Genomic DNA, 18891 nt, shown 5'->3' with positions numbered 1-18891 from the left:
CAAAGAGATCAGAGAAGGCTGGAAACCTTCTCTGATCACATCAATGCTGTGGACCCACATATTAGGTTTACAAGAGAAGACGCTAAGGAGAATCGCTTGGCCTTTCTTGATTGTTCCACGATCAGAGGAGAGGACGGGAAACTCCAAATAGAAGTATATAGGAAACCTACACACACGGACCAGTATCTGCTCTTTGGCTCCAACCACCCACTACAGCACAAGCTGGGGGTGATCAGAACCTTACAACACAGAGCTCAAGGTGTGCCCACCAGCTCAGAGGGCAAGAAGAAAGAGGAAAAACATGTCCGAAATGCCCTCTCAGCCTGTGGTTACCCCGCTTGGGCTCTCAACAGAGTGAAGAGAACCAAGAAGCAGGACAAAAGGGAAACTGAACAGAGAAGGAAGGGTGTCTCTATCCCTTATGTGTCTGGCCTGTCGGAAAAATTGCAGAGAATTTTTAGACAACACGAAGTCCCTGTTTATTTTAAACCAGGAAACACTTTAAGACAAAAACTGGTTCACCCAAAGGACAAGTTGCCGACTCAAAAACAGAGCAATGTAGTTTATTCGATCCAATGCAGTGAAGAAAGTTGTAAAGAACGTTACATAGGTGAGACGAAACAGCCTCTACACAAGAGGCTCTATCAGCACAGAAGAAATACAAGTTCAGGACCTCAGAGTGCCGTGCATCTCCATCTTGAAGCCTCTAATCACTCGTTTGAAGACGGTGAGGTGAAGGTTTTAAGCAGGGAGAAAAGATGGTTTGAAAGAGGAGTCAAGGAAGCTATTTTTGTTAAAAAAGAAAGACCTTCTTTAAACAGAAATGGAGGGCTTAGGTTTCATCTTCCTGTTATTTATAATGGGATTCTGAACCCCTGGAAAGGTAAAGGACATTCAGATGCTAATCAGGTACTCAGGGTGGTCGAGCCAGGGTCTCACAAAGACAAAGAGGTTTCTAATAGCCCATTAAGATTCTGAATAGGCTAGCTCGGTAGATACAAAGGGGAGTTTCTGTTGAAACAAACAACTCTTTCTACTTCAGGAAGGCTCCTCCCAATGGGCGGGTCTTACCACAGAACAGTATTAATATCGGAGTTCTCGACCTAAATTCTGTTATTGACAATGACTCTTGGATGAGAGTCGAAACGTCTATTTTTTCAAACTGAGTCCAGATGACTACAACTGAAGCTTTTTCTACTATGGAACACGCCTGGACGAATGAGGGATTACACCGACGTAACCTGCCATTGTTATTTTGAAATCACATTTTTGTTAGATCTCTGCTTTAAAATTGCATCAGTCGATAACTGTGCCAGCTCCTTTTATTTTGACATTCAGCTTCTCTCAAAAGGTCATACAATACATATATATATATTTTAAACAACAGCAAAAGAAAGTCATTAGGCCAACTTTTCAAACATTTTCAAATAATGACTGTTTTGAGCAAGAGGGAGTGACAGAGTACGAGAGGCGACAGAGCGCAGCGGGAAACTCACGGGGATCATGTGCTTTCTGAAGCTGGAATGTAACTCTGAACTCTCAAAGACATGAAGCCAGAAGAAAATGAAAATCATGCTGTTTTTTGATTGAAGCCAGAAGATCAGAAATGTCATATCATGAAAGCCTAAAACTTATGTTTTATTTGACATTTACGCCCAGAAAATGATGAAGCTAGACGCCTCATTACGGACAGTAATGGATCCGTCACAGATGAACTGACTTCTAAATGTGAATGGGTTTCTAAAGCAATATGTGTTTTCATGTTTTCCTGTGACCAAACTCATTAAAGGTTACTCAAATGTCACAATAAAGTAGCTTTCTTTCTCTGATACTTCTGCCTGACATTTAAAGATACACGGTAACTTTTCTGGTCCGCCACCTGCTTGTCTCCATGGCGATATATTAGCTTTGCCTAGGATGCTCCCGTATTTCTTGTATTTATTCAATTACAAACGTTTTCATTGCTAAAATAACTTCATACTATGAGCGGAGTCACCTCTTTATAGATTCGTTCTGTAACCATGGAGACATACTGTGGAACATTCTTGGCAAAGCAATAACATCACACCTTTTAAGAGCAATACATGAGCAAAAGCAAAAAATCTGCAAGCGAAGGTTTTTTTAATCAGTTTTATTTTGTATTAAAAGTGGTGCAGATCGGTTTGAGTGTGAACGGTTTATTGAAATATTCCAGGTGGTTTGTATGAGGATGTGACAGTGATGGAAAATCTAATCATTTTGCAATAACTTGTCTCATATCCTGAGCCACTGTCCTAAAACTTCACCCCCCTTTTTTCGTTTTGTCTGTGGATATAAGAGGGATTTCCATATGCAAATACACACTCCAGCAGCACTAATCTGATCATGCATATCTTGCTTATAACCTTTGTCTGCTTTTCTGCTTTTTCATACTAAGCACGGAGGCCAGGGTTCTGAGAGCGCGCACAGAAATGCAAGAAAATATTTTTAAGGCGATTAAAGACCTTTGCCACAAGGCTCTCGCAATCTATTCACACCCTAAACATTATTCACACCTTTTCACTGCGGCGGCTTCACAAAGATATAATATCAGACACACCACTGCATTTATGTGTAAAGGTTGTTTATCTTTATGTATAACCTTTTTAAATAATACCCTTTATTGTCAAAAAAGAGGACAAAACGCGCATGACAATTGTATAAAATGTGTTAAGAAATGTCCTGTTTTTGAAATATAAGAAGATGTGAATCTGCACTTTTTACGCTCCTGAAGATGATTCGTTTTATTTATGGAACAAAGACACAATCCCCGCTGTAAATGATGATCACACTGTCTTTTATCCTGATGATCACAGTAAACCTAGAATCATTGCTTTGACATGCATTTGAATCCCGTGCCTTGGAGAGATAACCTAATGCTGTGATGTTGTTGGTCAAAGTGCCTGGTCAATAATCAGTAGAACACACGTAGTTTGGTTTTATCCTCACGACACATAGGCTGTCTCTGCTTTTACACCTTTGTATGAGTGCTGTCTGCCACAAATGCAGGACAATCTCCAATTTTATGGATAAAATAGGATGCTATTGTGGAGCAGCATCTAAATGGACCTGATAGAATTACATGACAGGTTGTGGGCATTCTCAGAGGAAGGTTAAGTTATTTTGTGGCTATACAATTGCATTGGCTATACTACTTGCATTTAAAACAGAGTCCTGCACCTTCTATGTTCTTTTATTATCCTCAAATGTGATGCCATGCGTTAAATGTACATGCAATGTTTAGAATATTTTAAAAGGCATGGAGAAATTGTGCTTTCTCAAAACAGCTAATTAAACCTTAAAATTGAGCCAATAAAACAATTGTGATAAGAGCAAAGAGCCCAATCAGAAAGCTTCTTTAACTTTCATGGAGACATTATCTATCATTGCACATCAGTGATATTTTACAGCTCTGGATTTCACTGACAAACTTGGATTTTGAAGGGAGTTTTGGCTTATGATTATTAAAAACATCTAATTTAGGCCAGTCGCATGTTGAACGCTGTGTTCACATTGATTGCTCTGAGCGTCTATCGTGCTAAACGCCTCAGCCATTGTTCACTCATGTTGTTCGCGCTTTGACGCTTATTTGCCTCTCAATTCGCCCAAAACGCAGAAAACCAAAACCAGGTTCCACAGTGGGGCAGTAGTCGCTCTAGAGCAAACTGTGTAATTTATTATAGAGTGAAAGCCTTTGATAACTGAGGAGACACAACTATGACATCATTTGCTTTGGGAAACACCATATTTGTGGGATCTGTTTGACACGTAACATTACTACCATTTTCAATACAATTATCATCCTGTGCCCTAAAAACAGTGAATTATGCATTTCTAATTATCGCCATGGAGTATAAGTTGACACTGGAAACAAATTTTACACTTTTTCTTAGCACTGATATGAACATTAGTCTGGAATATATGGTATGTTAACTTGTATTATTATCATTATTTGCAATTGTATTATTATCATTATTTGCAAATATATTAATATATATTTACTTTCACAGAACTTTATATATATATTGTATATCAAAATCAGCTATAACGGGTTAAATTCTCCTTGCCTTGCCACCAGTGTCTTCAGTAGTTTGATCCATCTGTCAATTGTTCAATAACAGGTATTTTAATTTCTCCACTTGCTCCAGTCCCACATCTCTGTATTTGATGGTAAGTTGCTCTGGATTCTTAGTAGCGTGATTCTTAGTAGTGATTTTGAGCTGAAATTCCCTTGACACTGTGTCGACCTTGTTTGGAAAGTCCTGGAGTCTTTTCGGCGATGTTCCTATAAGGACTATGTCGTCTGTGAAACGTAGTTGTTTGTGTTTCAACCACTAACATTGACTCCAATCCAGGGTTGGTAATCTGCTGATAGTCTCATTACTTTCTCCGAATACAAGTTGAAGCAGACTGGTGACAGAAAGCATCCTGGTCGAACACTTTTACGGATGTGGAACCATTCAGAAAGGTTTTTTTTTCCAGTATGACAGCTGCCTGTTGTTCTCCGTACTAATCTTTCCAGTACATTGACTTCTATTACGGCCATTTTATCTTCACTTACTGCTCAATTGTTTATGGTCAACTACCGGAATCCTTCACTCCAAAACAAACAGAACTATTTCAGCTCATCATCTCCATTTGTACAATTCAAATATGGACAAAAATGTCAATTTCACAATCTTTCATTGACACCTCAACTTTATTCAAACAAGTAGTCACTGAACTCAAAAGAAGAAAGAAACTCAACTCTTCACTGCCCTAGGACAGGGGTGGGCAAACTATGGCCCGCGGGCCACATCCGGCCTGCCAGGCCTTTCAATCCGGCCCGCCAAGCTAAATAAATAAATAAAATATATATATAATCATTTTTTCCTTTTTTGCCCCTCAGGCATCTGTCTGCACTTGTATCCTTAATAAAAATGACGTGAAATGAATTAAATAATAGATTCAATAGCCTATATTTGACAGAAAAGTTATATTTTATTTGATATTTAATTTTTGGGAGTTTTTTCCTTCACACCAATGATCGCGGGCCGGCCCTCCGCTACTTGTCTGGATTCGAATATGGCCCCCGGAGGAAAATAATTGCCCACCCCTGCCCTAGGACATACTGGATTTATAATTGTATATTTGAATATATAAATATGTAAATTCATACTTTTGTGTACACTGTAAATGTATGTAACCTGTGAAACTTAAAGTTGTGTGTTAAATGTTCTGCACATTCAGTATTGCCTGTGGTTCAGGGAGACAGATAAAGACTGATCTTCTCTGGTGGCCTTTCTCCCATCTCCACGATCTTTTTACAAAACTTGCACATTACTTTTGCCATTGTGCTCAGTGTTAAGAAGCTCTATTGGAGGTCATCGATCCCTGTTGCTTTGTTTCTTGGTAGCTTGTCGATTGCTTCCTGCTTCAAGGATAGTCAGATCATGTTTCTGTGTGATGTCACTACAGGGATCGTCTTTATTATCCAGGAAAAGGTTTGTGCAGTAATCCTTCCATCTACTCAGAATGTCAATACATGACCCTCTGCCTCCTTGATGTTTCTCTGTCCATTCTTCAAAGTCTTCAGATCCTATGCCCACCCTGTGTTGTGGTGCTTTAGACCACATACTTGCACTGCTAATTCTTCTCCACTAAGATCAAAATGTTCAATTTTATCTCATTTTTAAATCAGAGTTTGCTCTCTGTGTCAGATGTGGGCGGTGCTTTCACTGTGAGGGGAGTTGTCATAAACCCAAAGCTCTGAGCTCTCTAATGAAGGAACCTTCCTCAGCAGTGAAGGAGCCTTCAGTGAGGAGTTTGAAGTAGAAGTGGGGAGGAAAAGGAAGGAACTGGTTTCAGAAACCGCTTGTCACAGGCCTACAGCAAAGCAGGAAGAAAGGAAGCCAGTCCAGGATCAACCATGGAATTATGTTCCTCGTACATCAGCAACACGGGAGAGAAATTGTATGAGCAAATGTAAATATTTTTTCTTTAATGCATGTATTATTTGATATATCTTGCTTTTATTATTGCTTTTATTTTTATCATTGTATGTTTAACCAAGTCACCAAAGCAAGTTTCTAGCCTGTTCATTTTGTTCACTGGCAACAAACCTTTTCTGATTCTTATTCTGATTCTGAAAATGGTCAAATATGTGTGCTCAGCTGCTCAACTGTACTCAGTTCTGCCACAACCTATCCAAAAAACCCACCCTAAACACTCACTAAACCTAACCCTAATCCCAACCATAGCCATGAAACAGTTGTTAGCATAGCCACCAATGCAAAGTGGCAGTTGTGTGGCAGACAGGGCCGGCCCAGCCTATAAGCGAACTAAGCAGCCGCGTAGGGCCCCGAGGCGTTAATAGGGCCCCCAATCTGGCAACCCGTCTTATGCGAAGTGCAAGCGCAGCGTGCTCCACTAGTGTAGTAGCGCTGCTGGCGCGGCAGCGCACACAGCGGTAACATTTAACGCACAAACCGCATTTATTTGTAATGACAATCTGGCAACCGAGACACCAAACCTGCGCTGATTGGGAAACTTCATTGTGCGCGAGGAGAACGAGAGCAAAACATAAACACAACAGAACGTGGTCATCATGTCCAGAAGAATATGTCTCCTGGTGCCGAAAAACGAAAGAAGAAGCTTCTTGACGATGTAAAGAAACTGCAAACTCAACAACACTCTCCAGGTATTGAACTTCTCTTACAAAGAGACGGTTAATGCTGCTGTTTGAAACAACACGATTCTGTCACGTTAGTTCGCTCAGGCTGGAGGCGACGAGAGCTCTGCCCCGCGCATAATAATATGTGTCTGAATGAAAGATAATAAACTTAACATTTACACCAGCCCGGTAGTGTTAGCTGCAGGTGAGGCCGGTGAGGGGCGTCTATGGCCCGGGTCACTAAGAGGCGGAGATCCGGTCCAGACGAGCGCCGTCTCGTCCAGAACCTCTGACGTGAGACTTTGGAGTGAACAGTGTGCGGCCCCTGTCCCGGGCCCCTGTCCCGGGCCCCTGTCCCGGGCCCCTGTCCCGGGCCTCTGTGCAGCCTCAGTTAGAGATGAGCGGGTTTGAGTTTGGTCCCCTCTCTCTCACATCACCATGTGTGAGATCAGTCGTGACTCGTGATGTCTGTTTTACTTTGACTTCTTAACGTGCAATGAGAGGAACGTAAAGGTTTATGCGTGTAAGGTCCATCAGCCAATCACATCGCAGCATTGTTTCACACAGAGGAGTCCAGTGTGTGATGTTCTGATCAGAACAAACATTTATATTGTAATTCACTTTTAATAGAGCAATAAAACATTTCAATTTATTTAAAAAGCATCATTAGACTATTTGTTATAAATTATAATAAATTGATAGTGAAAAATAACCAGACATATTATAATTACGTCTGTTGTAGAATAATACTATATATTTTCATACAAAAGTGGCAAAGCTGCAGAAACGCAGTCTCTTCACTATAACTAGGTTTGGACCTTCACTTCTCGTTCTGTTCATTCTCTGGGAATAATATGTTTGCACTGTTTTATCAGTGTTAATTGTTAATCAGGCAATGCTTATGCCATTTGTTTAATTTAATATAACTTGTTTTGTCACTTTAGCAAGAAGGAAGAGTTGGGAGCTGTAAAAGATAAATTAGTAAGGATAACTATTACTTTTACATTTTCAGTTAAAATGAATCAATTTGACCATAATTATTTTTCATAGCCAATATTGTATTGAGTAATTAAGTACCATAATGTATTAATAACTGGCTTTAGTCATTTTCTCCTGGCATTACAACCTCAACATTTTACTCTTACTTTAGCCGGCTGGACCACATTAAAATGCACCAGAAGACCCAAAAAAGGTCCGAAAATCTCTGGCCCCCAGACCCCCCCCCTGTTCATTAGTTTAAACTAATGTGCTAATGTGGCTGTCGACCCTTAACGCCCACAAATACACCCAAAAACATATCTGGGATGTGTGTTATTTGTACAGGGAGTAGAGGTGATGTCAGCGGAATACCAAGTTGCATTGTGGGATTTAAGTTAGCAATATTTGAGCTTGTGAGGTGTTGAGAATAAACTAACTGGCAAACAGATGCCCTGGAGTTTTGGTGCACTTTGTTTGCGTTGAAGAAAGTTCCCATATGTGAATTGTTTACTGACAAGGGCCCCCTGAAGGCTTGGGCCGGCCCTGGTGGCAGAACAGGGTTGTGGTATAAACTTAAGTCTGCCATTGTCCTTAATACATAGACTGAATATGACATTATATTGTGCTCTTGTCAGCGCATTAATCTTCAATAAATTTTGTGATTGAACAGTTAATTCCTCATGCCATTGTGCAACAGAAATGGATAAGTGAAATGGATAAAAAAAATCATCAAATAAAAGTTTTCATATTGACTTTACCTGAAGCCAAAGTCAATGATGGCCGTAATATGAAGGTAAGGAGACTTCAAAAGCCTCGCTTGGAGAGAAGAGAGCCTAATAAAAGCAGACAGAGCACAAAGCGCAGCCTGATAAACCTCCTTTCTGTGCACTTGATCCACACTCCTTAAATCATTCACACATTGTTCCGAAAATAAGCACCTTCTTCTACAAGAGCTCAATGTTAAAGCTACTACCAAAAGCTCAGTGAAGAAGTGTAAATATGTCTTTTTTTTATAGGTCATAGCTGTAGTTAGAAAACATAGATTTAAGTGCCTTTAGAGCAATAATTTATCTGTATTTTTTGGCTTAGCACCAGCCCATTTTGACTGAATTGCTTTGGAAAGGAAGTAAAAGCTCTGTCGCGGCAGATCATTAAGTGGTCCATTTAAATGAAAGCACAGAAACAGCTACAAAATAACAAGTCTAAACGTTAAGTTCTCTCCGCCGTGTCTTTACTCAGCCGCAGATGGAGGAATATTTGCATGATGGTGCTCAGGTAACTCGCAGAATCAGAAGAGGTTTACTGCCATTGTCCGTGAACCAAAACCCACAGGCTAGGAACTTGTTTTGCATCGTGTTGTAGTATAAATCCACTAAGTATTCGAGGTAACCATGAGGACAACATGTTTCAATTCAAAACTCCCTCCCCTCCATCAGTGCTTCAGACCAGTGGATTATCCAGACATTCCGAGTGGGAAACACAGATCGGGATGAAAAGGAGAGTGTGGACAGGCAGAGATTTTTTCATTTCTGTACAGATGTTTTCTCACTGAATAAGCAAGATTAATGTCCTGGATCGGGACGACAATCTAATAAGTGAAGCTAGGCCTAGTCCGGACAACCTGATATGGGAGTGGCACTGGCCAATCCTGCATTTGCCCCTGGTTCTTATGCTGAAAATGAAAACAAAAGTTATTCTAAAACATTTCCTTACGCAGGTATTGTCTTGTAGAAATGGTGATCGATAATGAAAACGCTGTGGTGAAGAGAGCTCAGATCTGGAATGTGGATTACTGTATGAGGCGTGTTTGCTTTAGTAGACAACACAAAGAAACAGAAAGGTTTTATGTTCAAGACTCATAACAAAGGGAGCTGTCATAAATAAAGACAATTTTCATTAAAAAAATTAAGTATTTTAACATTCCCAGGGTCCATGGTGACTACTGTCACTATTTGCCTCTTAATGTAGCATTGTTCTCAGTATATCACTGTCACTAATGAGAAAACACTATATTTGAGATATTACATGCTATATTAGCTCATTTTAATCAAAGCCTTCATTAAACAGTAAAGGACTTGAGCCAGTTGGATGATGATTTACAGAATTGGCTCGTGAGTAGACTTGGACTATGGCAATAGAACGTTTTACATTTGCATCTCATACAAAGCGATGAGATGTGTGTGGGTTTGGGCATAAAACAAAGAGAAGTTTGAATTAAGAGGATGAAAGCCAGAATGATGTTGATGACACCATCAAAGGAAAGACCTTCAAATATTTGCTCAAAAAACATAATAGGACAGAAGACTTAATTCTTGATGGCATTTGTAAATTGTGTTTTGCTACACAACCTTTTAAACATGTATTGTGATTAGGAAATCAGAGTTAATATCAGAGAGAAGACTGAAACATGAGCTTCAGAAGTACAAGTCTAAACCTCAGGGTTCGGTTTTAGTCAAGATTACAGTGGGTAATTGTTCTCTGCATTGTTCTCTCTCTCATTTACCTACATGACTGCATTAATGCACCATTAAACTTTTGAATTTGATTGGATTATAATTAATCTTGTGGCCCTGGTGGATTTTCTGTGGGGCTGGGATAGGAATTTAGGATAAGACTAATGGACCCAGTCAACCGTGTGTTAGTGAAAAGCTATCCTCAGGAGCAAAGGCCTTTGAAATAGCTTCTAACACATACATTTTCACCCAGTGAAAGGTGTAAATCACATTTAAATTAGTAAAACGTGATGCTGAGCTTCTTGGTGTAACTTAAGAAGAAGCGTTTGCCTTCTGTGCACCCACTTTATAACAATTAAGCCCAAACATGATTAGATGTACTAATATACAGCACACTCAATCATTTCAGAGCAACGTAAAGAAATAAGCAGCATTATTAGCATTACGATGCTTCTGTAATCACATTAGTGATAAGAAGCCCATTATCTCGTAATTAGACATCAGCTTTGTTAGGAGAGAAGATGAGACATTATCCAAGCTAACAAAAGACAGATGGAAAATATGTACCCTGGGCATTCCACATTTCTCCTGAAGAATCTACATCAGAACATGCACTTCTAATTTCTGAGCTTTTCTTACCAATAATAAAATAATACTATAAGAATAAAACTTTGAATACCCAACCTGGACTTTTCAGCCCATAATAGCCTTCTACTCTTTTTTTCCCATCACACTTTAAACGAGGTCCTGGCCTGGGGCCGGTCTGGGAAACTGAAATATTTGGCTAAAGACTGCACTAGAAGTGTGGTGGGTTTGTTATTTATGGTCTGACTGTATGGATGTTAAAAATAATCAGAAAAAGGTTTATTGTCATTGCATATGAACTCTAGTCAATGGTTGTCTGTGTGTTTATGTCTCTGTGTTATCCCTGGCCCCTGTCCAAGGCCCAAAGTCACTGGGATAGGCTCCAGTCACTTGCGACCCCTAACGGGAACAAGCGGTAGCAAATAAATAAAATAAAGCAACTGAATGAGACGACTTACGAGGCCATGGTTGCCTCCATGTTCTCAGTGAGGAGTTGCCTTGGTGTTTTGCAAAACCGATACAGACCGATATATTTTTGAGAACAACGATCAACCATATACAGCACTCAAACTCCATCAGTACGACCAACGGCCAATTTAAAACCTGCTTTATGTCCTGGGATCCCCTCATCACAGTCAAGGACACTGGAGAAAAACGCAGCATTTGTAAGTAGCACTCGCAGCTACTGTAGGTGAAGACGGAAATTCCAGCATGTTACGGCATGTCAGGGTGTTTTAACTGTAGCTGTTAAAACCAAATTGGAGGACAAGCAACGCCACAGGGGCATTATTAAATCAAAGGCGCACAGATTTGTTGTTGACAGAGGTAAATAGACATTTTTTTCCCCATACAGAATGTGATGTATTTATAAATTAGTTTCTCCTTCGTTTTTATTAATAAGTTCCATAGTAAAAAAAAAAAAAAAAGGTCTCAGTGGAATTTCACATTCAACGTTGTCCATAAATACAATTCAATTTATGTTCAGCATCAGTCATCAATTCATCCTTAAAATAGTCACAAGAGTTAAGACAGGTCGAGAAAAAGGCAAAGTGGCAGAGCCCTCATGGCCTAAAAGATAAGATTTAAGATGGAGCAGATAAAATGGGCCTAAAATGCAGCTTTCCTTTCCCCTACCGCTGAGAAACTTCTGCTGCACACCCTTGACGGCAGCAAACGTGGCTAGTCCAATCGGCTACACACACAGGACCCAAGATTCCAGAACTACCAGCTGCCAAAGCACAATCCAGGAGGAACCCACAGCGCAAAATACATTACTGAAGCAGAAAACGCAGAAACTACCTGAGGACAGGAGGACAGGGTGTCAACGGGGCGTCAACAACAGCCCAATGGGAGTCAGAAATGGGAGTAGTAGGGAAAGAAGTGGATGAGGGGTGCTTTTATACTGAGCGGCGTGACACCTCCTGGCCTATTAGTTTAGAAATGTGACTGGAAAGTGTGAAATACAGCTCGTGTCTGTACAAACAACAACAACAAGCTGGGAATGAGCAGGACAGAGATCATACAAAGAGGATAGAGGGAAAGTTATGGCCAGAGAAGCGAAAATTCAATTCAGAACCTCTGCTGTCTACAAGAAAGGGAAAATGTGTGAACATTTTTGATGTGTCCAGAAGAAAGAAAAATCGATTCTCTGAATAATGCCACAAGGGCGAGCCATCTTAATCTTGGCACTGTTCCTCAAAATGTCAGTTTCCCCCACACCACACTTTACAACTCCATAGATGTGATGTGATGTAGTGTTGAAAGAGGACAAGGAGAACAGCATACAATACAGATGAATTACAGTCCGGATAGATTTGTCCTGAATCCAGATCTTTATCAAATGAAAGCAGTTTTCTATGACTTGCTGTTCAATTACGCTGACCTTAGTGATATTGGTGTGTTCCATCAGAGAAGAATAAATGCCATGGCACACACGCAGCATATGCCCCACATGATGTAAAGGATAACTGTCCTTTATCTTTCCCCTGGATAAACCTGCAGGCACAAGGCTCTGAACTACAGAACTTCCATGTAGTTCACAGCCTGGTTTTGTGGAGGAAAGGTTTCAAAAATCTTCAAATGGTCTCTGTCGAAGAAAAGAGCCGTGTGCCGATTTGGACTCATGAGGCTCGATACTGAAGTAGCTTTTATTGAAGACAGTGAGGTGACATTTAGAATAAAAAACATACTATTTATATGGTGCTCTTCTGGAAACTCAAAGACATTTCACATTGCAGTATTCATTCACTGCACATTTTGGTGGTAGTAAGCTACTATTGTGGCCACAGCTGCCCTGGGGCATAGTGATGTTAGCAAGGCTGCCACTGTGCGCCATCACCCCCTCCCACCACCACCACCAACCACTCGCTTACACCCACATATACTTGCCTAGTATGACTGGTGTGTATGTTGCCTAAGGACACAACAAGGAGGGTCTAAGGACAGGGGACCCTGGGACATCGCCCCTAGTCCCTATGGACATTGTTTAATCCGTTTTTCACTGTCGCCCTCCGAGACAACCGCTGTTGTGATTTTGGGCGTTACAAAAATAAATTGAATTGAATATATTTCCTCTAGTCGCCCCACTGTGGCATCTGGGGGTCCAGCGTTCTCCCATCCAAATACTCACCAGGCCTGACCTGCTTAGCTTCCAAGATCTGACAGGATGTGGCAAGTGGGTATAAAGATCTGTGATGTAACGCAACAGTAATTACCTATAGTAATGACCTAAACAGTCAGCCACAGTGTCGTGGGTTTGCTGTGTGTGATTCCCTCTCTCTTTTCCATTTCATGCTGTCCTGTTAAGTAAAGCCTACGGGCCAAAACATCCTTAAAAAATACAAATAATGATTTCATAATTTAAGTTAAATGAGTTTAGAATGGGGATATTTGTGTCCAACTTATCCAATTGGGACATTTATTAATGGAAAATCAGTTTTAATTAAATATTTTAAAAAACTTGCGTTGCCAGCTGTAGTTAGTGCAAACTCGAGTGCAGTACATGACAGCTAATTATTACGGGCCAAAGGCCACATAGAGGCTGAGAAGCAGAATGGTGTGTAATGAGCATGTGGTGAAAAGACCTCCCCTTTAAAAGCTCGGAACACATTCACTTCTACACAAGACCCATTTATAATGCAACACATGACACATCCACAGGGCACTACTTTGTGCACAAACTCCCAGCAGATCTAATTATAGAGCACACAATGAATGTACCTTCACCCCTGAACCCAGTTACTTGCATCTAAGGCCCTTTCTTTTAATGATACCTGCACACAGAACTTTACTGTTTGTTTCATTTAAACTACAAACTAAGTTTTGAGTAGGACCTTTTGGCGACAGGGTCACAAGACATAATGTTGGGTCTGTAGAAAGTGAGAGAAGGAAATACACTTGTAACAGTGATTTATGACCATGAAAAAGTGACAAAGCATCTGTTCTCCTGAGAGCGAGTGAGTGGCAGGTGCAAGATTTGTTAAACCTTTTAAAACCCAGAAGTAAAGGCAAAACAGTCCTTGTATTCGCCAACAATATACTTTTATTCCAGCAGAAAACCCATGTCAACAATATTGATACCCATCAACGTTAAATAAAAAAGATACAAAACAAACATACAAAAATGCCTAAACAATACACTCCCCTTTTTTATTCACAGCAACCACTGTGGCCTTTACATCAAGGTTTTATACAATTTGTGTAGCAAGTCTACAAAGGGATAAATTAAATGGAGGACAAATATATGCTGTCCGCTCATTCTGGGACAAAAGCCTCTGGATCAATACCGACATTCTGTTTTTCCTCGCTGGAAACAAGACAGAAAATGCTGGGCCAGTTATCCACTTGCTAACTTCCTGTGAACATTGTTTAATCTGCTTCTCTATTTCATGGTCACCCATCGAGGTAACTGCTGTTGTGATTTTGGGCGTTACGAAAATGAATCGAACAGAATTCTGTGGAGAAAACTAAAGAGAGATCTTTGCAGAGGCTCAAACCAATGTAAAGGTCAGGTCCGTCTCAGTGCATTACAAATGTTATTGGACACTGCCAAACTGGTTCCTGTTTCTGAATCTGTACAATCCACATGTGCTGCTCTCTTTACTACCCAACTGCCAGGTGGATGATTTAACTTCAGGAGAATGCAGGAATGTTCAATTTAATTTACTTTACACTCAAGACTGCTCCAGTGTGTGATAATAAAATGGCCAATTAACAGGAGAAGTGCTTGTGCTGACAGTTGTTTGGGGCAAGGACAGACTAATGCACTCTACTGACTTAATGAAGTGGACAAAGTGTGGCTAGGCTGGTAGAGAAGGAATTTATGCCAGACAGTAGCGTAAACACAGTATAATGGTGATAAACACAAGCGTTAAGCAAATAACAAAAGCATTACATGTCAGCAGACTACAATGCAATAAAGATGGTCCTTCTGTTATAGATTAAACCAGGGAGCAGCAGGAAGTGGATCACATTTGATTGTGTTTTCTTAGGTCCCTCAGGCAGATGAGGTGCTCTTAAAGGATCAGCTCTGGGCCACTTCCTCCCCACAGGGAGTCAAATGGAGCTCTGTGTCTTGATAAAAGCCGTACTCTCACTATGGCCCTCCACCTCCTCACTGTCTGATTCAGACTCGTAGGTGATCATGTCCTCGTCGCCCCACACGGTGGGGATCCCCTTGTAGCAGATCCTAGCTTTCCTCTGTGAGTGTTGGCTGCAGTGAAAGCCCAGGCGAATGCCCTTACTGTGAGAGTACACAGAGGGCAGTGCGGTCCTCCAGCTTGGGGCGGGACGGCCCCAGCCCTTCTGCAGCAACAAAAATAGCCCAATAAATGCAGCCAGGATGAAAGCACAGCTGAGCACAGCCACTACTGTGGGCAGCGGAGAGGAGCCAGTGTCTCTACTGTCAGAGTCCGAGGCAGGGCCTGCACCCGGCTGCTCCGGCCCCTTCTCTCTCTGGACCCCTCCTGATGAAGGCGACTTGCGCTGCACCTGGTTCTGGTGCAGACAGGAGCTGAGCACGAGGTGGCCGTGAGGGGGGCAAGACAGACAGTCTGTGGGCCCAGGCCCGGAGCAGGTGAGGCAGGCTGCGTGACAGGGCAGACAGGCTTGTACAGACGAAAGGTCCACCCAGTTCTCCAGAGACAGATTCAGTAGCTGGGGTCCTGAGGTGAAGCCTGGGGGACAGAGCTTCACACAGCCCTGCAGGAAAAGTGAGAAGCCTGGGCTGCACTCTGGAACACACACATATTCATGACTTGAAATGAGGCTGTATCATGAAAACAAGTCTTGTGTCTTTTCCAGTTAGTAGTAACGGAGGGGCCAAGTACATAATATGATGATAGTGTTTGAACTAATGACTGACTGATAACTGTGGCATTCAAAAGCACCACCCGTGTGAGTGATGTTTGCAGTCAAGGCCTCATATCCCGGCAAAGAAAGAAGTGAGCGGACGAGCATTAATCCTTGTATAATCCGTGTATGGCTCGTTCTTTCGTTTTTACGTTCTAAACCCAAATCCAAATAAAGAAAAGAAAAAAAACATTTGATTTGATTTTCTGGTTTGAAAAAAATTGCACAAAAACTAAATTGAGTCTGAAGATGGCATTACGCACTCAGCAGCTCCACAGCGCGTCTCATCTCCAAACAGCCCCGCGAGAACAGACTGAGGTCACTTTCACCACTGTCCAGCTCTGGACCACAGCAGCTCGTGAGTCAGTCCTGAGCTGCAATACCGGGAGAGGAAGAGGAGCCGATGGAGCGAACTGTCCTAGGCTCATTCACCTCTTCATGGGTCTGTCTAATGTTACACCAGAAACACCGTCTTTCCTCGCCTGTTCACATTCTACACGCACCTTTTCTGACTTGCGCTCACTCAGATGCGTAACGCTGTGTGTTTGGACGTGATAGCGACAAATAATGTTTAAAGGCTTCTTGGATGTGCAGTGGAGCTTAATACAGTTCACTTTAATACTCTGAATCCACTGCATGCGGTGCGCTCCGTGTGACCCGGCATACGGTGGACTTCTCGTTCTATCAGCTCCTCTTCCTCGTCCGGTACTGCAGCTCAGCACTGACTCACTGACTGTGGTCCAAGGCAGGACAGTGGGCGACGTGACCTTAGTCTGTTCTCACGGGGTGTTTGGGGATGTGCATCCTGGAGGTTATGGTTAAAAATGTGTAAAAGCTATCTCCAAACAAAAAAAACACATCATTTTCCCCAACACAGAGCTAGGTTTGTACTTAGTGTGTCCAAAGGGGCTCGAGGGCTTTAGCGGGCGGTGCTGCGAACATGAGCGGGAACACGAGTGGATCAGCGGTGTATCAGCTTTCAGTGACCTCAATCTATAATAATTATGTTATGCTAAAATCATAATATTAAACAAACAAAACCAAATGAAACAAATTTTGTTGGATTTGGGTTGAAAACGGAAAAACTAACAAATGAACCATGCACAGATTTTGTATGATTCGTTCAATGGATTTGGACTTTTTTTTTTCCAAGGCAAATTTTTATTCTTAATTTTGATACACCAGAATCCCCTCGTCCATACAGTATGTATAGTATAGTATAGTATAGTATAGTATAGTATAGTATATACCTCTTATTTAGAGTTCTACACCATGCACTGTCAGTAGTTGCGCCAACGTTATACGTTGGGAAATTCACTCGTCAACGCTAAATCTAATCTATTCATTTGGCTAGTTACACTGACATATGGAATGTCTTTTAGTAAATAATTCAGTATATAAATGAGAAGTGTGTGAACGGCTGATCATGTGATCAGTTAGCACCTGTCAGGCTGGAGCCGTGTGAACCTCCCCTTCTAGGCTTGTGTCATGTGTCTCATGCTCTAATATGACATAAGGGACTTTGAATATTCATGGTTCATAAGCAGAATCACAAGAGCCTTGTAAAGATGCGGTTTGTATTCTCCGCTCTTGTGTTCTGACAAGTTCAACAGCACTGTGTGACCAACAGTTGTTGTGTAACAAGGCAATTCAAAACATTTTGTGCATAATTGTTCTTACCAATACATATCTGCTGAGCATCAAAAGTCTTGCAGCTGTTGTTGGAAGGACGAGGGAAATCCGATGAAGCTGGGTTGATAACACTAGACCCAGTTCCCCACAAGATGAGAGTGAACTGGCTTAGAACCCCTGGAAATAAGAGAGGATTTAGAAACTCTTTAGAAAGCTGTGGAGCTTTCAGGAGGTAAATACAAACAACAGCACATGTCCCTGGTTGCTCAGATGGAACACATACTACCACTGAACACTGCAGTGTACATCTACATATCATCATGAACAACTGAATCTGACCCAGAAAGGGACATATTATGCTCCGGACTGAAGATTAAAATATTTGCAATGCATATGAAAACCTATGACAAGCAGGAGGGTGCGAGCGTTACCATAGTCACGACTATTAGCCGCCACGTTTTCAATCTCGAGGGTCCATTCTCCCTGTGGATCCTCGTCCCAGGAGTGTGTGGACATAAAGGCCCAGTCATTGAAACCCTCCGAGGAGAAGTCATTAGGCCTGGAGAGAGAGAGAGAGAGCAAGGCATGATGGGTAAAAGCGATTATTTTTATTTCAAATCTGAAAATCACCCCCTTTCTCCAGAAAAAAGGCACTTTTGGGAATGCAGGATTTACACTTTCAGAAGAAAGCATAACTTTTCCATCTTGATAATCTTTTAGATGTTTCTTTGATGCTGTGATGAAAGCTGCTTTGACTTCTTTTGGCCAGAAATGAACTCCACAGTCACTAAGTGTTTGTACAAATATATAGACCGGAGCAGATCCATAGGAAATAGCTGCGGTTACAGTGGTTAAATGTTGTATTGAGTACATAAGAGTACCTGGGGAAGAGCAGGGTGGAGCGTGTGTTCAGGGGGCTGAGGAGATGAATGGCCAGTTTGCCTCTCTGGTTGTGGGACAGAGTGATGCGAGCCTGCACATGTTCCAGGGAGCTGACGTACTCCACACTTCCCCAGCAGGCGTCCACGTTCCTGCTGATAACCAGGCTGTTCCCAATGTCCCTGCAGTTTGACAGCAGACGGGGGAGACAGCAGTTAATCAACCAAAATGGACACAGCCTTCAACAGTGTGTGACAATCCCACCTCCAAGGAATATTCTGTGACATCCATCAGGCTTAGCTCGTATAATGAAACGTGTGTATAATGAAGAGGATTACCCACAAT

The 18891-nt window shown here is 41.6% G+C and overlaps 1 protein-coding gene across 2 annotated transcripts in view; it reads right to left on the bottom strand.

The window, feature by feature from the left end:
• furinb (furin (paired basic amino acid cleaving enzyme) b) overlaps window positions 1-18891 on the bottom strand; it is a 143979-nt gene that overhangs the window by 41909 nt on the left and 83179 nt on the right. Inside the window, exons 12-15 of one of the 2 annotated variants that reach the window (XR_011924510.1) lie at window positions 18549-18728; window positions 18099-18226; window positions 17716-17844; window positions 15132-15917 (exon numbers count right to left, since the gene is read on the bottom strand). Coding sequence is in view for 1 of the 2 variants with exons in the window: in XM_072434774.1 (XP_072290875.1) it covers window positions 15241-15917; window positions 17716-17844; window positions 18099-18226; window positions 18549-18728 (1114 nt within the window). In the remaining variant the exon portion in view is untranslated. Of the gene's footprint in view, window positions 1-14024; window positions 15918-17715; window positions 17845-18098; window positions 18227-18548; window positions 18729-18891 lie in introns of those variants that run through there. The other variant, XM_072434774.1, reaches the window with a different exon arrangement.

Source organism: Eucyclogobius newberryi, unplaced genomic scaffold (genome assembly GCF_026437365.1).
Source record: "Eucyclogobius newberryi isolate DKJ021-1_F unplaced genomic scaffold, fEucNew1.0.hap1 SCAF_7, whole genome shotgun sequence".
Taxonomy (NCBI): domain Eukaryota; kingdom Metazoa; phylum Chordata; class Actinopteri; order Gobiiformes; family Gobiidae; genus Eucyclogobius; species Eucyclogobius newberryi.
This window is presented reverse-complemented; position numbering and strand designations above follow the sequence as displayed.